Below are 25544 nucleotides of genomic sequence, written 5' to 3' on the forward strand. Positions count from 1 at the left end.
TTTCAGAATGACAGTTCTTATTTTTTCTGTTGAAAAAATAATTTTCTCCCTTTCCACTGTTGTCCAATATCATATAGTATACACAAAGGAAGACAAAAATCTGTATGTTTCAACTGAGTTACTTAGGCTTGAAGTTAGACAGAGTCCATTCTCCTGTTATATTTTTCTACTTTCAAAATTGATATAAAAATCTCTATGAGAAAAACTTTCCAAGATATTTCCACATGCATTAGAAGTACCATAAATTTATAAAATTAATTACTCTTACAAATTGCTGAAATAGTACTCAACCAACTGGTTTGGAAGTGCATTATGAATTTCAAAATTACCTACTGTAGTTTCAGTTCTTGACACTGGAAAGTGGTAAAGACAGCTTAACTGTATAATCTGTTACTAATGAAACTACTCTTTCTTCTAGTGGAATCAACATGCAGTTTTGAAAATTGGAAATCATGTGGTTGGTATATTCAACATGATCCAACTCCAACTGAAAATATAAATGCATTGACGAATATTAACAGGGATGATGTATTCAAGTGGATCATTGTCCAAGCTAATGATACATTCACGAAGGTGAGATATATCGCTTTTTATTGAATAACTAACAAAAGTACCTTGCTTTACTCGAGTTCTTGGGTTGACTTATTATAGATGACAATCAGTATTTTTATTCTGAATCCATTTTTGCATATAAAATATAACATATGCACTTTTTTGCACCTTTACAGGATGTGGTCTTTTTATAAAGGTAACCTATGCTCTGAACTGTCCCCCAATTTTAAACTTAAATAATAAAAAATAAACCTCTTTAATTGGTGGAATCTCTAAATTAGATAATAACATTTTTTTTCTCACTTTTGTAATATGTACATTTCATGTTATACTTTCATCACATAGCCTCTTAATAATAATGCTGGGTTATACTGTTATCGCTAAGTAGCATGATGTAAAAGTCATTGTTGGAATGCATTGTTACCAAAATGTGCTGGCTTGTCTATATATTAGAAGTTATTACATGAGAAATCACTTTGTTTCTACATAGTTTTTGCTAGAAAGGAACTCTACAGTATTCACCATGGAAAACTTTTAAATTAGTCTAGGACAGCATTTTGCTTGTAACCACATCTCAAACCAATCCACAGTAACTCTTTCATTCGTAAACCAAAGATCTTGGTTACAAAAGAGAATCCTACAATCCAAGGAGCTGTGTATCTGAAGCTGGACATATCTCTTGGAACCATTAGCAAGAATATAAACAAGGATTTGAAATTTATCTAGCTAATGTGCACAAGCTTATGCTGATGACACTGGAATAAGAGTGAGGTCATTTGACTACGTACCTGTTAAATTCTCTGTTGCAGCTCCAGCTCTGAATGTTCATGTTTCAGTCTGCTTAAACATTATTGTTCAAATAATGAAGAAACTCTGGGAATACTATCAAGTAATGGGGTCTAGAGCTGATTTTATTCCATCACAGAAGCTTGTTAAAATAAAAATTTTAGTATCGGACAGCAGTGTGTAACTTGTGTGGACAGCAGCCAACAAACTAACCACTATTGACAACTGAGAAAGTAGCTCGAGGGGCAGTTTTAAATCCAAAACATCCTTCTTTTCAAATTTAATTAACCCTTTATATTATAAGCATACAGGTACAACATATTAACTTCCAAGATTTTTATTTATTGTTTAATTCTTCAATGATATTAGGTTTACATAAATTAAGAAATTAAAAGATGTGGAGATAAGATTGTCTTTTCACTTGCCAAACACAATGAATCGTAACTGAAAACTGTAGAAATAACTTAAATCTAAATCTTATAACACATTATCAAGTGCTAATTATTCATTGATCTATATATTTCTCTAACTGAGTATTGTTGGCATTTTTTTATGTATATCATTTATAAATCATGAAAATCATGAACAACTTTACTTGACTCACTACAACATTATTTACATACAAGAATTTCCAGAAAGTTATAGTCCTGGGGCTATTAAATTGTGATCTGTTTATTCATTAACCACCTGACAATGAAACAACCAACAAATACTTATTGAAATGAATAATCATCAGTGTACTTTCACAAAAATATATTTCATGATATAAAATATGACATTTACAAAACAGTATGTAAGAACTCAGTTTTTCACAATATAACAGTAAATTATTTCAGATAAATATGAAGTGTTCGATTAAATCCTTAATGCAACTTTAATGTTTTTATTCATTTAAAATAAAGAAAATATGATGTTATATTATTAGATTAAATTTTAGCTATTTTTAATACTAGATCAACAAGGAATACAGACCAGAAAAAGATCACACTTGTGACTGTGTTAGTGGATGGTACGCTTTGGCAGATGGTATTTTGGGATCAGGAGGTGACATCACTAGCCTTTTAACCCCACGTATCTCAGTAACTGCATCCACGTGTACAGTGGAGTTTTGGTTTTACTGTGGAAGTCTCTACTGCCCTCTACAGCTTGCTGTTAATGACAGTAATGGATTTTCTCTTCTGTGGTTAACAGAATATGTCCAGTGTAAGTACAAATAGCTTCTATATAGTCTTGGTGTGTAAAATTTTCATGTTTTATTGAACATGTTTTATATATTTATATATAAACACACACACACCACATTTTTCAAAAATTGAGTAGCATGTTTTCAAATTGTATTGGCAAAGTATTTTGAATGTTGTTTTTCCCACATAAACTAAATTTACAACAAAATAATTTCTGACATTAGAAAGGTTGCAAATGTTTAGTTTATGTGCATCTAGACATGATTGTCATGTGATAGTGAAATACAATTTCCAGTTAATATTTTACAAACTTTTCTTAGAAGTATTAAAGCTCATACACAGAGCTATGATTTTATTAAATTAGAAATGTATGTAAAGGAAATATTTTTTAGATCTTTCAATACAAATGTTGGTCTCTTTATTTATTAAACTTTATAATATCTATAAACCACAGTTGATGGTTTTATATTAGTGTGCTTGTATCAATAGTAACGAACAGTAAAAATAACTTACAGAAATTCAGAAATATTTGCTTTTAAGTCCTATAGGTTTTAATAATGCATAAACAATATCTGACAAATCACTATGTTTCAACCATTTTTTATTGTAATATTTTTCTTTATACAATAATTTTAAAACTTGATCTATGTGTTGTTTAACTAAACACTGCCCATCTGGTATAGGTTAAACCAAAACAAGGGATTGATTTGTTATAGTGAACTTTATCATATCAAACTCCAAGTATCAGCTACATCAACAAAACATTTAAATTAAAAAAATAGCAATTATAGAAAATATATCTGGTTGGATTGAGCATGACCTTTCTTTTTGATCACTATGGGTTCAGTACGTTGCTCATGGAAGAGGGTCCACATCTTATTGTAATTCCAAATGCAGAGTGGTTCCATCCTGGATCATTGGTTGAGCACAGTTATTTAATGTCCTACCCATAATTCCAGGTACAAGTGGAATATACCTTGCCAACAGTTTGGGAGTGAGAATGAGTGTTCATAACTTCAAACCAGAGGAGTTCTGTTTCCTCAGGTTGAGTAAGGCATACACAATCATGTTATTCCAAGCCTGGGGTGTGCTTTTTGAAATTCTTCAGGTTGAGAAGGTTTGATCAGTTCAGTGTCACTTAATTTCTCATTGTGACTTAGGTGGCTCAGAATATACAATTATATGGCTACGGTTTGGGATCCACTCATAAGTATATCAAGATATAGTTTGCAGTCCAATTGCTATAGCCACCAACATAGGATATGAAGATCATGGCCCTTTAACTCCAGCTGAGAGTCATAGCGCCTTGGCTATCTGGTTGGGACTTGACCTGTAGCATTGATAAATTAGGTAAAATTCCACTCACAATACAGGGATTAAGTGCAGGTGAAGAGCATACCTGTTCTGAATGTAGTGCAATTCCCCCAGTAGGGTGTCAGTCTCATGTTAACACTTCCATAAACTATGCAGATGCTTTCTGTATGGATAGTGTCTTCTCCAAATCCTCCACCTTATCAGTATGGGATTCTAGCTATAAGTGTAAGTATGTTTTGTAAGTTAACATTTTCTTAAATGGAAAATGTATGCATCATAATAGAAACCTCCATTCACACACTCCTGTCCTTCCTCGCCACTAAGAGCTGGTGTTAGAGACAGGAATCAAGTCAATCTTGAAAAAGTGATAACATCTGAATGAGGTGGTTATATACAATATCAGGGCAGAGGTTAAAAACAATATCAGGACAGAGAGTGCATTGAGGTAGGTAGAGAGTATCATGAGATAAATATCATCAAGGATAATTGTGTGGGGTATAAGAGACTGGATCTAGCAAGAAAAAAAAAATCATACCAATGTTTAGATGGACAAAAGAAAAGACCATGGCAGCTGAATAATAGCTAAAAGTGTTAATTTTTTTATTTAAAAAAATGTTAATTTTTTCAAGCATGATACATTTGAATGCTTTCCCTTAAGGTTCCTGCCATAGCAGATAAATATTAACAGAGAGTTAAAAAAAACATGTGAAAGTCTTTTAATTAAAAAACGTGTATAAAACATGTACAAAATAGTTTTGAATTTGTAGTTAAATACAGTTCAGTGTGTGTGTGTGTGTAAGTATTTATTTGCTGGTATTAAAGTTTCAATTTAAGAAACTTGTTACTGTTATAATTTTTCATATAATATATAGCTTATATTGTTGAAATTCTTTATAAAATTGTTTGGCTGTCATTCAAAGATCTAGCCTAAAATGAATAATACCAAAATCTTTGATCTTTCAGCAGGACAGATTTAGCTTATTTTATAATAAAACTTTCAATAACACCACAGAGTCTTTGAAACTTATGACATATTTTTTTTTTTTAGATTTTCCTGGGCACCTTTATTCATTAATATTAGAATATGTTTAACAAATCATAAAAATAAATAAATAAAAAATAAATTTATTTAGAAACCTGCACTCTCAGTGTTTAACATATTTGTTTATAATGTATTACATTTAGCATCAGTTTATATACAGTTTTCATTTTATACTACGTTTATGTAAAAGAATGAAGTAATATATACTTAAGAATAGAATGATAACTGTAAAGACTAGCAAAAAGTTTTAATTTTGTTTCGTGTAATTGACATTTTTTAAATATAATAATGAAAACATCATACAGGTGATCATTTAAATATACCAGTGATAGTGTTTAAGTACTTAATTGATTAGATATTTTATAATGGTTTTTGTATGTGAAATGTGTTTATTAATTATACATACATTAATCTTTTTCTTTACATATTTTCTAGTACTCTGTATTTTTGGTACTTGCACAAACTTTTTTGTACAAAACTTCATTAAATTATTTGCAATTGGATACTAAAAAAAATGTACTACTTTCTTAGTCAGTAAAACATCTGAATGGCATCATGCACGTATTTATGTGGGATCTCGTAGAGATTTTCAAGTGTATCTGCAAGCTAGACGACCAACTTACACTTATCGATTGGCAGTTTCGGTTGATGACGTTTCCTTTTTGTCATGTGCTCCACCTCTACCACCTCCACCTGGTAAAATAATATGTGGAACAGGGGAAGCCATGTGTGGTAATGGTGTCTGTATTAATGAAAATCAACTTTGTGATTTTCTAAATGACTGTATAGACAGAAGTGATGAGTCTGAAGTCAGATGCCAAATATATCATGGCCGCTGTAGTTTTGAATATGGAATCTGTGTTAATTCATGGAAAATTGAAAAAGACTCGGATATTGAGTGGAATGTTGTCATTCCCAGCCAAGATGAAAATGGAGTAACACCTTTCATTGACCACACAACATTGTCCAATTCAGGTATTGATTTCTTTGTGTAGGAATAACTGGTTCAGGTATATAAAATAAATATAATTTGATACTTGTACTTGTCTAATATTCTCTCTTGCTACTTCTAACTTTTAATGCCAGACATAAAATTCTACCTATGAATGCTCCCAATAAATATTAAATTAATGAGTTGTATGTTCAGGAAAAGAATATAGAAATATTTATGCATACAGAGTATACAAAGATATTTTGTGAGAAAAGAACTTTACTCTTAAATCTACATTATTTAATTTGCTCTTTACTATAAAATAAATTTCAATAGAATTAACATATTATACACTTCACAGTTCACTCATGATAATATTGTGAAAAAGAGTTATTACAAATAATTTATCGTTAACTTTGGCCAACCATGATCTAGTGACTTAGCATTCCAGATTGTGAGTCTGAGGGTCTGTGGTTTACATTCCTTGTCACAAAACATACTCTGCACTTTAGGACTGTGGGTGCATTTATGGAGTGACTTTGAAATTATACTATTCTATTAAGTCTGTTAGTTCCTAATAAGAACTGGTTACTGCAGATAACACGTATTTCTACCCCAAATAAATAAACCACTTTCTTTTAAACAGTATATTTATTTTTGCATATATTCTGTGTGTAAAATACTTTGAAGTGCCCTTGTTTGATGCAAATGCAACATTACATAAATCAAAATAGGCACTGTTTAATAAGAATATTTTAGGTAACTGGGAGTAATGGAATTTCATTACAGTCTAATTTTAACTAATAACCTGGATGTATTACAAGTAAACAGCTTATGTAACTCAAAGTATTATTGTAGTTACATTTTGTAATAGTTGTAAATATTATTTTCCTTATTAATATATTAAAGCCACTCTGAAATATGAAGTTTAACAAATGACATTGGGCCTCTTATTAAATGCTTCAATTTTTATTGAGTCCTGGTCAGTTTTTAGGTTTGTTTATTTAATAATTATGTGTGTTTTTCTCCTTTATAGTCTTATTGCAGTCTTCATTATTAAAAGTGATTTGTAGAAGTTAGCTTTCACACAACGTTTTTGAATAATTCTAGTTTTCAACCTAGATTTTGTGTGTATATTTTCTGACAACTTAGTCACACTTCATAATTATTTTACATGTGTTATCCTTATATTTATTAACTGATATTATACACAAATACTTTCTATTCCAATGTTTATGCTAATGAAGTTTAGAAAAGATACATTTATGAAGAAGCAACAAACTGTTAAGAACTGTTGACTATCATGATAACAGTTCAGAGAGTTTCAGAAGTAAAATAATGTTCCTGCTGTTTTTCAGGCACTACAATATTACAAATAATAGTTTCATTACTATGTTAGAAATAATGATTGCTTTTTCATAAGTTTAGATATTTTCCCAAGAAACAGTACTAAACTGTAATGTTGATAAAGAATCTCCATGTCTGGTATTGTGCAGTGTTATTTGTTCCAAAGACATACAACTAAGCTCTATGAGCTATTGTTTAATTCTTTCATGATTGCCTTATGGATTTTTTATTTTGATAATAAAAAAAAGTCGGATGGGGTGGGTGTACTTGCAATTAACTAAGAAAACTGAAATCATGAAATGAAGTAAAAAACAGAAAATTTAAATTGACAAAATAAATAAAAAATAGGAAGGGAATGAAAATACTTCAGTGATTCTAAAATGAAAATTATTTTATTTAAAACCAAGTTGAAGTTAATACTTGAAAATTATGTTGTTGTCTTGGTTGCTTGACCAAGTTAGAAATTTTAAATACAGTTATACTATATGAAAAGTAAGTTCATACTTGATTTTATATATAATGTAAACTTTTATTATGCACACAGACACATCATGCAACGTTTTTTTTTCTTAGTTTATTCTTGAATTTTTTCTACAGATTTGGAATTTAACTTTATTCCAATAATAAATAATATACTGTTGTAACAGGTCTGCATGGTATTAGAAAAATAACCCAGTATCACAGTAAGAGTGAAACTACAGGACAGTAAAAAAAATCAAATTAACAGAAAGAATTTAACTTTAAAAATATTTTATGACTCCAGAAAGATTTTGGAGGCTGTAAGACAACTCACTGTGGTCAGAAACCTCAGATTCTCTTTACCCTCCCAGGTGAAGTACTTATATATAGTTAACTTTTGAATTATAAGTGAATTACACTGAAATATCTAAGTTGTAATATAGTAATATTAAAAATATTTTCTGTAAAAATAAAATGTGGTAATGTTTTTCTCTACAGGAAAATTTTTATCTGTGGTACGAAAAATCTACCCGAGCAATTCAGGTAAAAAGGCAAGACTTGCATCATATGTCATTGATGGGTCTAAAGATGAGGATTGTCGGGTGAGTTTCTTTTCCACCAGGTGCTAGAAAATGTTTATTACTAAGCATGTCTTTTATTGTGCACTTTTCCAATGAGGAATGTAAAACTACATGTAGGTAAAAATATACAATTTGTCTTTGTATGGGAACTGTTAGAAAAAACTTTAATGCTATTTAGCAGGCATGTGAAATCCAATTATTTCTGATATGATGCATCAACCCCCCTCACATAAATAGCTATTATTGTTCAGTGCTGTCCTCTATATGCAACAAATGTTTTATATATGCCACAAACCTTCTGTCTCCCCTCCAATAGAAATGAGTCATTCCAGTGTCACAGTGCCACACACACTTGTTACACATGTGACTCCTTCTATTGAATTCTACCAGACTATTACAATCTTGTTTGACAGTACTCATATTCTTTTGTTTAATTCGTGCTTTCTTCAAGTGTTGTATTTAAATTTTTTTTTTCATATCTTTGTATTAATTTTTTTCAACCAGCTTAATCTTTATTATACAACAGTGATAATTGAGTTATTCTGAAGTGGAATTATTTCATATTTCTACTTGGTTATAGAAGTTATTACTTCATCACAAAAAAAAAAAATTATTTTTTCTGTCAACACAGTTGTGTTTAGTTACTTCATTTTTCATTGTGAATTTTCTCCTAACACTTTGGAAGTTATTTGTTCTGCTGTTAGCATTTTACACATACTTCAGGTCATGGTACTCTGAGGGAAGAGTTATAGCTTTACTTTATTGGGGAATTGATTGTCCAATGAACTGACCTTTTCTGGAACCACACATTTGCACTACAGTCTGCTGGCTTTGAAAAGATATTATATTGTTATGGTTTTTGTATATTTTTATTGTTAATATTATTATCTGTCATTATTTGGGTTCCATACATATGTCTCATAACATTGGTTTATACTTATAGTTAAGTTTAGGTTAGCCATTTGTCTTAGTTGTATTTTTTTACTATTTAATATGTTTAGGCTTACCATGTTCTTTATTATTTTAGAAATACCTGTAATTCATCTTCTTGGTATATCTATCATTAATTTTATAATAGTCTTTTTTTCTTCCTATTCATTTAGTTTGTAGGATACTCTTGAGCTGGGGTCCACACAAACTTATCCTACTATTGTACATAAGTTATTGTTTGGTTGAGTATTTTGTTCAGTGACAAGTGATATTCTTTGTTATGTTTAGTGGTAATTCTACTTCTACATTAATTGTTAATTAGATTGAATATCTTGTTCAGTTAGGCTGAATAAGTGTTATTTTCAATTTCCCCATGGTTCTTTTTATGGTTTTATTGATATTTAAATTATTTATATTTTCACCTCTGTATGTTTATTTCTTACTTAATTTTATTTGATTTATATTTTATACTTATTGTCCAACTTATTTTGACTTATCATTTCTACTTCTTACCATTAATTTTGTGTGTGAGGGCTCCTGGGGTGGAGACCACCCTACCCGTTCCCAGTATTGGTCATCTTCCTTGTATAATAACAGTTCCTGTTTTTAAATGATCTAGATCTGGCCAGTTTCACTCCAATTTATCTTGGAGTGTATTTCAGGCTTTTAGTGCAAAATGTCCCAGGTCCATCTATGTTATTTTTTCCTACCACCTGTACCCTTCGGGTTTAGATTATGATTTGATTGGCCTTTTCTTCTTTGCATCCTTTTTGGTGTCTTCACTCCTATCATGCACCTCCCTTTTTTCTTTGCATGTCTACTCTGCTATCAGATGGAGGTACTTCATCTGTCAAGCACTGTGTCTACATCTTATACAATCATCTCCTGCTTTGGGCATTTGATTTCTTTCTTGTTAGGGTACTATCATTCATCTGTTATCATCCTTCACTGTCATGAGCCTGTAAGTTATCATTTTTTATATGCACCTCTTCTTTTTTCTTTTTTTAATACTGAATCTGGCTCTCTAATGAGTGGTGTCTGACCAGGTATTCTCTAACCTTTAAAATCTGCATTGTTCAGCCATGTTAAGTTGATTATTATGTTCAATTACCACATAATGCACACTGTTGAGAGGGGGTATTCCACAATATCACTTGTAAGTTATCCTTGCAATAAAATTGTTTCATAGATATTTCCCTGTCTTAGATTGTATAGCCCATATGGTAAAGTAGAAGTGGATAGCTTTTCATTCCTGCTATGCCATGTCTGTTTTGAAAAATAGGGTTACCTATTGCACTGTTTCAGGCACTGATGTTCCTCTGGACTCTCCACTGCATTCCATCCCCCTTTACTTCTTGTGAAGTTTGAAAATCCTTATATTTTTCCAGTTTTAAGTCATTGAGGTGGTATACCATGGATGCATCTATCTGAATGGTTTAATGAAATAAAAAAATCAATACAGAAATACTATTCAGTGAAGAGTAGCACAGTGATGTCCTGCTGGTATAGATGACATAATATCCTCCAGTGTAAAGCATATGAAAATGAAAATAATGAGATGTCACATTGCAGTTTGCTCCTTAGATTGGGATCTTTCATTCTACCCCCACATGGATTTTGGTTCCCAGTGGCCAGGATTTGGATTTAAGCAGCATGAGTTTTAGATGCAGTTGACTCACTAAGTGGGGTCTGTCACACTCTAACAACTTTACAACTGGGGGCATTTCCATTTTTTTTTCCCACACACATGAATGTACTTCTCTGATTTTCCACCCCATATATCACACCTTTTCTGAGGGGTGAAGAGTGTACCTGGTTTAGACATGGTGCAGTCTCACACGCCAAAACTTCAGATCTGTCTTTCTCATCTCAAGGTGTGTCCTTTAGATGCTTTTGAAAAGTCCTTCTTTTCTTCCCTCACATTGGTTCCTCCACCTATTCAATATTGGATTCCAGCTATTTGTGTGAGTAGAGATAATGTATGTATCAGAAGTTATAATTTTCCTATAATTGAAGTATTTCTGATCAGTACTTACCTCCACTCACAGTTCCCACCTTTCCTCCCCACTGAAAACCAGTGTTTCCATTTTCTGCCAAAACATGAAGTGATAATTTGGTAGAATTGAATAGAAAGAGTCGCATGCATAACCAGAATGTGTGGCACTCTTATCAGTGAAGGGTTGTTGCATGATGATTTGCATGAGCAACATATTGGAATGAGTCATTTCCAGCGGAGGGGATGCAAAAGGCTTGTGGCGTGCGTAATATGTTTGCCTATAGAGGGCAGAACTGGTTGGGAATAGTTATTTATGTGAGTGGAGGAAAGTACCTATTGAAAATACATTTTCAGTATAGAAAAATTATAACATTTCCCTAAAGCATGTAAATTGGTTTTAGTTATTATTTTACTTCCATATTTACAGTAAAGTATTTTCCCAGGTTCGTTTCTGGTATAGTATCATTGGAGAGGATATTGTATTGAATTTGCTCAGGCGTACAAGTTACAATGATGATGGCTTGAAGTTGATTCAGTCAATTAAGGTTGAAGATGGATCACTTGCTTTCTGGACAAAAGGGGATTTTCTAATTAGTTCTTCAACAAACAGTGATCCTTACAAAGTAAGTATTAGTTAAAAACTTGTTTTAAATCTATCTCTGTTTACTCAAAACTCAAAATATTTGTCAGTATAACATTAACAAATAAACAAATAACTAACTATTTATGATGTTTTTTAATTTATAGTAAGACATAAAAGAACAAAATACTTTATTTTTTGCTTTAGAGATATAACATTCCTCTTTGAGAAGAGAGAGTGACCATCAGTCATTTGGGTAACTCCTGTACCCTAAGAAGACTGGTATTGTTGTTATTAATTTATAATGTCATGTTTTCTCAGTCAGGATTAACTTTTAAAAGAAAAGTGTATCAAGGTTTTAAAATAAATTCCTTTAATGTTTATTCCATTTGGGTTGTTGAAATATATATTGTTTTATTGTGTTTAATTTGTTTTTAGTCTTTCTTTACATGAAACTCAGTTAAGGTCAGAGGATAATTAAATGTGTGCTCTAAAAAACATTTTACAGTTAGTGTTATATTATTTTGTGGTACTGACTCAGTTATATGTTGGAAAATCTGTTAACCTCAGAATGCCACAATAATATTTTTAACAAATACACACACACACACACACACACACACACACATATATATATATATATATAAATTAAATTATTTATTTAAATATTACATGTAATAAATCTTATTCATGTGACTTGTAAGAATTATATATTCAAAACAAGTGATTATTATGTTTTCTTTGTTTTTCATTTGGCTTACCAAGTATTACATAATCAATGTTTTCTACATTTTGAGTGTGATTTATGATGGATTTTGTCAGAGTATCATATTTTTTGGGAACTGATCATGTTAAATGTTGCAGGTTTAGTATTTGATTTTCACAAGTTTTCTGAATGTTTTAAAGCAAAAACATTTGTTATATTTTACCTGAATTCCTACATTTTAGTTTAAAATCTTATAACTGTAGTGTTTATTGAACTTACTATTTTATTAATATGGGAGATGTACAAAAATAAATGTTGAATTGTTGTTTCTGTGCATCAGTTCAAAATTATTAAACATAGTGTTTTAACTCTTTCATTATGCAGTAAATTACTTCTCTTTATTTTGTTGATACTAATATTGAAAGCATTTTTAATGTCACAGTCGTGTTTTGCAATTGTAACTACAACACAAAAATTAATCCATCAAGTTAATGTTTTCAAATAAATTCAGATTGTTTTGGAAGCTGTTGTTGGAGTTAAGTATGGGAGTGTCAACATAGATGATGTATCCTTGACTCCAGGATGTGAAAAGTCAGAAGGTAACAGAGTTGATAAAACTACTAATATTTCAATTTATACTTTTAACTCAGTTGAATGAATCTTTTCAGTATTAGTATTTTAAATGAGTAAGATATTCACTAAATGAAAGAAAAACCAAAATGTCATCATAGAATTTCAGCTAAAAGTGATTTAAAGCTGAAAATATACTTATAGCAGGTACACGTCTGTTTTAATATCAGATAATGAGGAAAGAAAGCTGTTGGTGTTTGAATTAGTAAATTGTACATTTTAAGTGAAAACAGGAACATTATAGAGTTTCTTTTCCTTTGTTAGTAAACTGTAAACGGTACATCTGGTACAAATGCTTTATGAAACATTTGTTGTATTTCACCTCAAATGAAAGTTGTTATAATTAATATAAATTATATATGAAAAGGTTATTAACAAAACTTTTCTTTTTGTGCAGTTTACATTAATAGGTATTTAAATAGGAATAGATGTACGTTTCATATAAAGTTCAATCAGTTTCGGTTTTGTATATTTAGGATACTTTACAATAATTTTTAACTGCTTTTCAACAAATATCCTTTTATGACAGGTATTTATACATTCTTAATTTTGTGCCTTTTGCATTTTCTTTTTCATTGTTTACATATGGCACTCAAGCAATTAAAAACATGTTTATAAACCTGCTATTATATTTACATTTATTGGCATAACTTCAATTTTCAAAAGTGCCTTATTAGAAGTTATTAACAAATTAAACCTACAGTGTGTTTGTAAGTCATCTGCCCACTTTATGGTTAATTTGTTGAATTAGGCTTAAAAAGTTTTTTGTGTGGTGGTAGCCTTAATAGTTATAAAGTTGGTTGTCTGGGAGCTAAGTTTTTACCTAAGTTGATGAACTTTTCATTTGGTTGGTAAGAAGGAGACGAGAAAGCTATATTACCACAACATTGTTTCATGAATTGTAGTTACAAAATGATATTAACTACAGATGTGTAGTTATATCTTTATTGGGTCATGAGTGCTGGAATTACGTAAATGCACAACTTTTTTTCTCATTGTACTCTTTAGGTACTGTTGTTAATTTATCTTACTGATATTTTTGGACACCTATGGTAAAGCATTTTATTATAGTTTGGACTGTAATATAAGAACCACTTTGGTTATCCATTTAAATTTAAAAAGATAATAGGGGCATTTCTATGTCAATAGTTGAAAAACGTCAAATACTGCTAAGTTTCCTTCTGTTTCTCTGATATTATAAGAAATAGTAGAAAACCTAGTTGTAACTTTAAACATCTGTGGTCATGATAGTTATTGATATCTTAATAAATTTTACAAATTGCAGAAAAAAAAACAACACAATAGTAATTGATGTAACAAAGAAAAGTTTTTATAATCTTGTATCTCAGTTTCAGAAATGATATGGGAGGCACAAATACTGTCTTGGCATTGTTCTTCCAGCTTGCACCCTAGATTTTATGTTTGTATACATTGCTGGTTTGAACATGTAATTTAAATTTAGGGCTGAATGGCTTAGATTAATATGAAGAAGGCATTTGTTTATATGGACCATTGAAATCATACTAAACAGTGAAAGTAAAATAAAATAATACAAAAATACACATAATAAAAATCTACTTCATAAATCATTCTTCATATGTCTGAAACTGTAAACAACTATTAATACTCCAGTATCTTCATCATGAGATAGAAACTGTAAAGCTAGAAAAAAATTAAAATAATTAAATGTTGTTTATATTAATTTATCTTTATTTCACAAAACAGGGTATATTTTTGGTTGACAGCTATTGAAATAGAACAGTTAATATCATAAAATAGTGATATTCTTTTATAGTTATTGCCTGACAACATATATATGATAAAAGAGAAAAACTGTAATTCAGAATTAATTTGTAGATATTTAATTATAGTCTACGTAAATGTTTTGAGAAAGTAAATGAAATGGCTCACAAAAAAATATAAACAAACTAGTTTTTCTAGCAAGTGAAATACCAAGATAACAAATCAGATAAAAGGCAATAGAAAATTTCCTTTTGTGATAAGAAAATCTTGAAATCATTGTGCATTTAATAAAGCAATAATAAAATTAAAAACTTGTATACAGACATACAATGTGTTTAAAATTATTAAAATTAGATATATGTGTTAATAAATATGTTTATGTAATTATGAGACAATCTTGTAAAGAATAGTTATGGGAAAATTGGAAACAGTATACAACCAGAAGTTTAGTCTGAAGTACTGTTTATAATTTTTTATTAATACTGTAATGTACTTTCTTATGGTGATTTTTGTAATCATTTTGAAAAAATACTTCATATCAATATTGTTCCATAGCCTCACTTTATGTTCAGGTGGTTTAATTTTACTGTTGTATGTCTTTTATATTGTTTAGAACTGGTTAAGCATATTGAGCTAGTTATAAAATGTTTATCCAAACTTGAAAATATGCTTTCTTTAATACCTAGTAAACACATAAATAAATATATAAAAAAATGTATTTAACACAAGCTTTATTACAAAAGTTGAAAATTTTGACTTAACTCATACTGTTAGTGTTTTAAACAAGATATTTTTATCTATTTTGAAGAATGTCTATAATCCAAACAAGAACAAAAAATTATGCTTGTTAGTTTTCTTCAACTTCTCCATTGGAAAAAAAAACGAAATTCAAAACATGAAGTTTTTAAATTATATACCAAAATAATAATTGTATACTTGGTTTTGTGGGCTCGGCATGGCCAAGCGTGTTAAGGTGTGCGACTCATAATCTGAGGGTCGTTGGTTTGCATCCCTATCGTGCCAAACATGCTCACCCTTTCAGCCGTGAGGGCGTTATAATGTGACGGTCAATCCCACTATTCGTTGGTAAAAGAGTAGCCCAAGAGTTGGCGGTGGGTGGTGATGACTAGCTGCCTTCCTTCTAGTCTTACACTGCTAAATTAGGGACGGCTAGCACAGATAGCCCTCGAGTAGCTTTGTGCAAAATTCAAAAACAAATAAACAAAACTTGGTTTAGTTCATTTATAATAAAAGTTTTATTATATTCTATATAAATTGTTTTTAAATTCTGTTATGGGCTACCTCATCTTTAATCTCTACTTTAATGACTTTTAAAATGTGTAACTCCAATAAAACATTGATGAAATACTTTGCTTGTCACCTTGTTAGAGGAATTACCAGGACAGCCAATAACAGAAGTCCCACATGACTGTAGGCCAGAAAAATTACCATGTGACAATGGTCAATGTTATTCACTTGTGCAAGCATGCAACTTCATTGATGACTGTGGTGATATGACTGATGAGAAGGACTGTGGTATGCATAGTGTCTATCTTATTGGAATTTAAGCTGTTATTTGATAAAAGATCATGTGTGGGTGTGTTTGTGTTTAGTTACAACTGGTGAACCACTAAATATAACATACAATAGTTGGTATTCAGATGTAGCCCACCTATGTTACACCTATGTTGTGCAAATTAATTGAAACAAATGGTCATTTTACAATGTTTTCAGCATGGCGGCCAGTGTAAGCTCACTGGATCCACTTATTTCCTTTAATAGTCATTTTTTCACACAGATGGTGTCATTAGCTGTGTTTTGCAGTACGGTCGGTCTATTTTTGGGATGTATGATGAAATTTTGAGGAATAATACGTCATTCGAAATTGCGTTAGAAGGGCAAGGAGACCAGTCAAAAAACAACTTCTTACCAACTCAACTGGATGTAAGAACAATGGAGGAAGGTGTTATTCAGTGATGAGACTCATTTCTTTGTACAGGGTCAAAGAAGTTTGCATGTTCACAGATCTCTAGGTGAGAAACTTTGAGAATCTCACATCAATCAGTTCGTAAAACATCCCTTGAAGAAGATGTTTTGGGGCTTTTTCAGCTGCTATGGTGTCAGAGGCTTACATATCGTAGAAAGTATGATGCGAGGAATACGGTACATCAAAGTTTTGCAGAGGAGAGTCTTTCCAGAATTGAAAAAGAGATTTCCAGATGGATCTGGCATTTTTCAGCAAGATCTGACTCCATGCCACACATTGAAACTTGTGAAGAATTTTATGACTACAATGCAAATAAAGGTGCTGGACTGGCCTGGAAACTCTCCTGACTTAAATCCTATTGAAAATCTTTGGGCGATTTGTAGAGAATGACTTCAAAGAAAAGACTGTACTACAAAAGATAAGCTAATTGACGCCATAATTGAGGTGTGGTACCGCAATTCAAAAATTAGTAAAGATTGCAGTCAACTCGTGGACTCGATGCCAAAGTGGATTAATGATCTTTTGAAAAATAAAGGCGGTTATATCATATATTAATTTGTGGGTAATTTTTGGATTCTCAGAAATAAGATGCCAAAAATTGAAAAAATCGTAATTTTCCATCTTGTTTCAATTAATTTGCACAAGAGTGTATTGTTGGAGTCTCTTGGTTTGGACCTGACACCCTGTGCCACTTCCCATGTTGTCAATGAGTACATCAGCTAGTGCATCTATATAAGTGACTAAGGAGAACTCAGTTTTGAACCGTTTTGTTGTGTTCCAGTGTTCTTTCACTGTTTTATAATTTACTTATCATGCTTAGACTGATTTATCAAAGTTTATATTGTAGATAAATTGTTGTTTTTAAAGTTCTGAAAGTTTTTAAGGCATATTGTGTTTTGCCACATACAGCTGTGTTCATTTGTTTAACATTAAGTTATTCTGGGCAACATTTTGGCTGGAGGAGTTTTGGAGGGTGTCTAATGCATTTACATATTTTAGGTGATAATATTTTTTGATCTTGAAAAGTGCTTGAAATTTATCTGTTTTCATTGTATTTGTTGGAAGTATGATTTACATTTGAAAAATATTAATGATGATAAAGCTTAAATTAATGTTTAAATCCACTAATACAGAGTGTTTCCCCTTGAATTTGTTTCTCTATAATTGTGTGTTTAAGTTATATTTTATATTACACTGTATTTTGTATTTTCCTGCTGTTAGAATAATATAGTTTATATTTTATGTGGCATATTAGTGTGTAAAGGAAAATACTTTGATTAATATTATGTTTTGAACACATTGCATAATGCTTCAAAATAATGTAACCATATGTTAACCATTTTATAGGCACATCATGTGATTTTGAGAATGGGATGTGTGGATGGTACAACTCTCGTGGTTTGAAGGCAAATTGGACTCTTGGATATGGAAAGACTTGGTTTTATGATTCTGGACCAAAATTTGACCATACATTTAAAAATGCTAGTGGTGAGTAAGACTGTTTATGTGCTTTTATTAATTTAAATAAACATAAAGAATCAATTTTATGTGTATGTATGTGCACTTTACAGTATAAGTAATTACTAAAAATTGCTTGATTTGTCCTTTAAGAGTTTGTGAAGCTGAGGACAAATTCAATACTTACACAGAATAACATATTAAGGACTTCAGTATTTGTTGGTATAGAGTATCTAAAGTAATATTTGAAGATTAGTTTTATAATTTTGTGCATCTTTCAAGCATTGATGATGTTAGGAAGTGAATAGTCACGTAGAAAAATATATTATAGGCATTAATCTATGTTACTGGATAACACCTACACTAGTAAGTTTGAATAATTAATTGTGTTAATTGGCCTCATTTTCCCTATTGTGTAGGTGGTTACTTAGTAATAAACTAAAAACTTAATGACTACTTTTTAGATCAGTATTTAGTATATGACATTTGTGATATTACTTTACTAAGATTTTTTAAATTAATTTTTTTATAGGTCATTACCTGTACCCTGGAAAAGGAGAATGGAACAAGGAGGATATTATAGCCCATCTTCATTCCAAAGTATTTGTCATATCAGGTCCTCATTGTAAATTGACATTCTGGTACCACATGTGGGGAAAAAATATGGGTAGCCTTTCTGTTATACTAAAGAATACTCAATTAAGTACAAAGGTGTGTATGTTGTTTTTTGTTTTTTTAAGCCTTAATGCCATTACAGGTTGGATTGTTTTAGCATAGTATCTTTCCTTTTCATTTATCATACAAATGAGTGTAGAATTCTGGGTAATCTTATATCTTTTATATATTTACATTTCACTCTACAATATTTACTGTTTTTGAACATGGTTGTTGTAGAGTGATCTAACTGAACTGATTGAGAAGGTTACTGAATATTTTATTTAACCTCTAATAATGAAGAAGACAATGTGGAATATTAACTTGTGTTAGAAGTATCACATTTAAAGTTATTACACCGTATAGATTAAAGTTTTGATTTGTGATAAAGAATACAGTTGTTTGAAATGTAAGTAGTGGAACATAATCCACAATTTATAATAGGTATCCTATGAGTCTGTGTAATTCTTTTGGAAATAATTAAAGAGTTAGTTACAGAAGCTGAAGTTTTTTAAGTTGTATAAAATAAATTTTAATTTTCTGTTGTAAAAGATATTTAAGTTTTTGAAACTTATGTTGAGTAATATAAAATCTTTAGGCTCAAACTGTATGGATGCTAGCAGGAGACCAAGGAAATGCATGGCATCAAGCTTCAATAGAAATAAACTACCGTCGTCAGTTTAGTATCATGTTTGAGGCTAAGCACGGCAATGGTTTTTTGACAAATATGGCAATTGATGACATTAAATATCTGGACTGTGACCCAGGTGAGGCAAAAAAGGTTGTATAATAACTCATATAGTTTAAATGCAACTTTACTCTTTTTAACATTGGAAAATCATAAAATGATTTGGGTTCAGTAATGAGAAATTGTATCATATAAATGCCCACATCTTCTCAGTACTCTTTAAAATGCTGTAAGCAAACATTATCATCCAGTTAGCTTGAATGTCTAAATTACCAAACATTATTTATATATTATGTAAAACATACATCTTTTTTTTAATGTTTGGCTGTTTATATATATATAAATTAAATTTGAATGTACTGTTATAACAATTATAACTAAAATGTTAATATTATATATGTATTCTAGAAAGGAAAAAAATATGTTAAATTCAAGAGAAAAGTACAAATGCAGAAAGACAAATTTTTAAATTATCTAAAAAGTATCATATGAGAAATATGGAATTAATGTTTTTTTGTTTTGGTAAAAAACTTCATGTAAAGAGTAGCAGATGAAAGGTAATAAAAACTAATGGCCTCAAAATTTGAACAAGAAAAGTGTCCTTTCTAGAGATGTTTTTGATTATCATATTACCTTTATTCATTTATTGAAGTTAATTTGAAAACATAAAGAGCTGTTCAGTGTCTTGTGATATGCCTAACTGTAAAGAAACTCTACCACCTTCTTTGAATATATTTTTAATTGTTATTAGTTTGAATTTCTAACATTACACTGTTAGTTTCATTGTATGTTCTACTTGTACATTTGTGAAATAATTCAAGATTAACGTCAATTTTAAGGAACCATTTTGTGAGTGTCTGGTGGAAATTCCAGTTGTGTAATAATTGCATTATGCTTTTTTATTATATTTCTCTACTTTTTTAAATGGATTTAAACAGTTTATTCACAGTGCAACTACGTTTTCTATGTAGTTTCTTGAAAACGTCTGGGGATCAAGAAAATGACTGAAAAGTCTATAGAAAACCTAGTCTTTGTATTACACCATTGTTTTGAAATGTTAAGCTTGAATTATCTTTGTTCTTTAGAAAGATAGTTGAGTAACGATATCATACATTCTAATTAAAAAATTTTAAATTTGTAAGATTTTTTTTTACATATTAGTAAAGCACTTTGTTTTTAAACATTCAGTTTTTACTTGTATTATTTTATTTAAGTGAATTTTTGTTTATTTTGACCAAATAGCAAAGGTTTTGTGTATCACAAACTGACTGAAAAAATTCAGAAAAAAGAAACTTATGAAAAGTTGTTTCTTTAGTTTGTTATGTATGAGATGTTGGTATTATTTTTGTTAGTTACAAATCTAATTTATTCTTTATAGATTCCCCACCATTGACATGTATTACTGAAGAGTGGCAGTGTAGTAGCATTCCACAGTGCATCAAGATATGGGAATACTGTGATGGCAAATATGATTGCAATGACAAATCAGATGAATACAAATGTAGTAAGTTTTTTTAATAAGCCTAAATTAAATGAGAAACTGTATATGAAATACATTGTGCAATGATGCAAGATGGTGTAGCTTACAGATGATTTTCTTCCAGAATTATTTACAAACATTTGTAATACTAGCTATATTATCTTCATGAATAATTAATATTTCATCATTACTTTTTTATGATGTGCATTTTTCTAATTTTCCAGTATTTTTTGTAATTTTAGGAGGTCCTGTTTAAAGTGTTTGAAATACACTATTTGTTAGTTATAAATAGTAATATTTGGGAAATGTAATTAATTTAATCTTTCCAATATAAATCTACATTTTCATATAAAATCAGAAAGAATAGCTTTATTTTTTATATTCATTTTAAGATTTTTTTATAGTATTGTCTGTGACAGAAACTGAAGTTAGAAGTTTTGCTTGATTCGTGTATACTGAAGAGAAAATTTCATACTTTAATTTTGAAACATTGTGAATAACTCTCCTTAAATTATGATGTATGTGAATAATTAATAGTTCTTGCAAAATCTGTTCTGGTTCTGGTTTTATACTTGTTTACTTTTATTTCTACTTAAGACATTAGTTAAGTGTGACTCCAGAAAGCTGGTTTAGAACAGTTACCTATGATTTTGTTTTCATCATTGTGGATGTGATGCCCATAACACCTTTTATAAGCTTCTCTGAAATTAGAGGTTTATTATGTTTTCCAAGATGGACTTTATCTGTACAAGCATACTGTGTTTGAAATATATTTATATGAACTTTTGTAAAATTTTTAACAAGATATATTTAATGAGTCATTATTAGTTTGACATACAAATAAACTAAAAGATACTGACATTGGGAACAATGTCAAACTGGTATTATAATGTTGGTTCTGACATTGCGTATGAGTATAATATTAAACCGATATAAGAATGGGTGCTAATGATACTATGTATGGGCCCAATATCAAATTGATATAAGAATGGGTACTTATGATACCGAGTATGTGCACAATATTAAATTTATATACCTTTGCACTTAGAGGAACGCTATTTAAACTGAAACATTCCTGATACGTTGAATATAATTAGTTTCTTATTTATGGTCTATATAACTCTGGAATAGCTGTTGAGAATGATGTGTGTGTGTGTGTTACACATAACTCAGAATCTGATAAGCATTTTTATTTTATCAAGAACCAGCTAAATAGGAACTAATTTTCAAGTAGTTTGCTTTAGAAATCCTAAAGTGATAAACCATTCATATTTTTTGGAACATATTTATTATGGTATTATCTTATTTTTGAAATTAGAGCATTTTGTAATAGACTTGAGTGTATGTGCCATTTATGACTGTTTTATAGACATAGAAGTTATGAAAATATAATGGAATTCTGACATACATGTTTAATTTGCTATAGTTTCTCAATATGGTGACTGCAGCTTTGATGATGATGATTGGCTGACTTCCTGTGATTGGCAACTTCTTAAAGACTCAAACTTTTATTGGTCTAGAGCCCAGAAATCTCACAGCAACAAGACTGGCCCAGATAGAGATCAGAACCCACGTCAAAAAGGTTTGGAACTTTAGATCTCTCTTAATAATTGAACATTATTTTCACTTGTTCTAATTAATAGTGGAGAATTTTTATGTTGAATATTGCATATGTTCTGTGATTTCATTGATCAAATAAAGTGGGTTCAGAATATAAATACACAGTTATGTAATATTAATGGGAAATAGAATAAAAATATCAAATAATTTTATGAAGTTTTGACAATTCACTTTGATTAAATTTCTTTTTTGCTCTTGTTATTTCACACATTATTAGGTAGGTATTGTTTCCTAGTTTATTTTTTGTGGAGGATCTGTGTTGATGATATTAACTTGGGAATGTTATAAATTATGTTTTCCAATATTTCTCTTTTATTTTGAGAAACAGGGTTAAATCTTTCTATGCTGTCTGGTTGGTGGTATTGACTAAAGTTATTCTGTTTCATGGATATTGTTTTTTTATATTATAGATAAGAGAAAATCACTTTTTTGTGTCAGCTGAGCATCTACTGTATCAGTGCTTTAGCTCTAGTCCTCTTGTGTGTGATATGGTCCATTCTGTTTAAAAAAAAAAAAAGAGTTTTGGTATTACATTGAGTTTGAATTCTGTACTTAATTGATACATCACCAAATTAATAAAATATGGTTCATAAGTACAAGTGAGAGGTTTTATTTTTAAACTCTTGCCAACTTTTGTAAATTCAGATTTGTAATAGAGTTCTCATGAGTGAATATGTTCTTGCATAATTGGCTGTTTTGATACTCTATTAACCCTAAGAATATTTACTAAGTTGATTTGACTGAAGTGCATATCATTTTACAAAAGATTTAGTACATATTTATATGTTACTCAGAAGGTTTTCACACTTAAATTGATGTTTGTTATTGACAAATTAGAATTTAGTAATTTTTTTGAAAATATTTAATGATTCAAACTGTACATTAGCAAAATAAGTGTTTTCTGAACTTAAGTGGATTTAAAACATTTAAAACTTTCATGTGATTTCTGAGAGTTAGAATAATTAAGATTTACAAAGAAATGCCATTTGGAGTCATTTAGTGACACCAGTTGTAGTCTAGTAATATTTCATTTGACTAAAACCATCTATAAATATTATAAACATTTTTAAAGTAACCATTATTACACGAATCTTTACAAATTACATAGATTATGTTAAATAATTCTTGTTTATAAGTTTTTCAATTTACAGTAATGGAAATAATCATGGAAAGACACAAACAATACACATACAGAAGTCACAAACAATAAGTTGTAACAACAAAATGTATTATTAGAATAAAACATTATTAAAACTTGTTGTCAAGCAGTTAAACAACTGTATTGTTTCAAGTGTCTTATATTGTCACAATTTAATAAAGTTGTTTGATTACTTTTTAAGTTTTTCAGTTTTTACATAAACCCATACAGCCTCAAGAATTTTCATATTGGAACTTGATGTATATGTATACAATGCCGTGGTTCTGAGTGCTTCATTGGTTTCTTTAATATCAAGATGTTATTTTATAACGTTGCTGTACATTTGAGGTCACTGCCTTGTGGTCTTCAATGAACGGCATGATTGATCAAACTTTGCCATTATTTGTTAGCAGTTGAGATTCTCTCAATTTTGTGTACATCACTGGTTGAAATCCAACCCCAAATTTATATTGATTTCACACCATGTTTCACTGCATACTTTGTGTGTACTATGATACCTTTCTCTTCTTCACTTTTGAACAAACTATTTTTGATTGTTGCCAAACAATAAGATTCATTTGTAAAGTTCACATATTTCTAGTTTCACACATTCCACTGTTCTGATGCTCATTTCATTCTTTTGGTTTTATTACTTCTTTCAACATACAGTTTTGGAGCTTCTGCATATGCAATGAATCATCTTTGTTCTGTTGTGTACCTTACTGTTCTAAAAATGTAATTTATACCTGTATTTACAGCAAGATCACTGACAGATTAGTACTTGACCATCTTACTTATAAAGATGCTTGACATCACTTTTGGAGAATTTTGTTTTCTACCTCAAATATTTCTAATATTAGAAGTGCCAAAGTCTTGCATACTGATCCTACAGAAACATGGAATCAAGTAGCACATCTGGTACCCTTGGCTAGCTAAAATTTTGACTTTTACATTCTTGTCACACAGTATTTTAGTTTTGGATGTTGTTACCAGAATCACACTACTACTGGATACAGTATGACTGCTTATAAATTCTCAGGCTTTATGCTGTTGTGGCAATTTCTGATCAAATGGACAGAAACCAATTATAGTGTGAACTATCAACACATGACTCTGATGAATTTTATTTTCTCATGAAAAGAGTAGCATTCCCATATATTTGCCTTTTATACCATTTTTTCCTTACTGTTTCCTCAACTATTTCCAGTGCTGTACATTTGTGTGATAAATTATATTTAATTTTGTGACACAAAAGTTCATGCATACAATTATAACAGGAGTATACAAATACCAAGAAATTGAAAGAGAATAATATTTTAACTGTATAAAATGATACTAGTCAGAATTTTTAAATTAAAACTATTTTTCTGTTACTGAAGCACAGAGTGTAAACTAAAATATGTAAGGGTTCTACACAGCTTCAAAACTAGAGGATTTTCTGAATGATGCTTTTTTGATACTGATGGTTAATATTATCCAAGTGATGTATGAGTAAATTTATTGATGTGTAGGTAAAAGAGTTCAGGTTGTTACAACTGATTTGATTGTTTAAACATTAGAGACAGAGCATTATATGATCATTTTTGCTTTCTGATAATTTGTATTAATAAAAATTATTATTGATACTGTAGAAATTTTCAAGTTAAAAATTATCTTTTTAAGATTTGTCGTTATGTATTTTAGAAAAGACATGGTATACAGTGTGGAATTGACTGATGTTAAGTTCTTCTGATTTTAA

General features: G+C 30.0%; 1 protein-coding gene across 1 annotated transcript in view; it reads left to right on the top strand.

Annotated features, from left to right (window-relative positions):
* Positions 1-25544, top strand: part of LOC143245132 (MAM and LDL-receptor class A domain-containing protein 1-like) — a 209706-nt gene that overhangs the window by 170479 nt on the left and 13683 nt on the right. The window contains exons 76-87 of the mRNA XM_076491067.1: positions 419-573; positions 2292-2541; positions 5410-5853; positions 8114-8217; positions 11566-11745; positions 12920-13007; positions 16171-16317; positions 18116-18256; positions 18759-18937; positions 19479-19647; positions 20947-21072; positions 22475-22630. Of these exons, the coding sequence (XP_076347182.1) occupies positions 419-573; positions 2292-2541; positions 5410-5853; positions 8114-8217; positions 11566-11745; positions 12920-13007; positions 16171-16317; positions 18116-18256; positions 18759-18937; positions 19479-19647; positions 20947-21072; positions 22475-22630 (2139 nt within the window). The remainder of the gene's footprint in view (positions 1-418; positions 574-2291; positions 2542-5409; positions 5854-8113; positions 8218-11565; positions 11746-12919; positions 13008-16170; positions 16318-18115; positions 18257-18758; positions 18938-19478; positions 19648-20946; positions 21073-22474; positions 22631-25544) is intronic.

This window comes from Tachypleus tridentatus, chromosome 2 (genome assembly GCF_004210375.1).
Source record: "Tachypleus tridentatus isolate NWPU-2018 chromosome 2, ASM421037v1, whole genome shotgun sequence".
Lineage (NCBI taxonomy): Eukaryota > Metazoa > Arthropoda > Merostomata > Xiphosura > Limulidae > Tachypleus > Tachypleus tridentatus.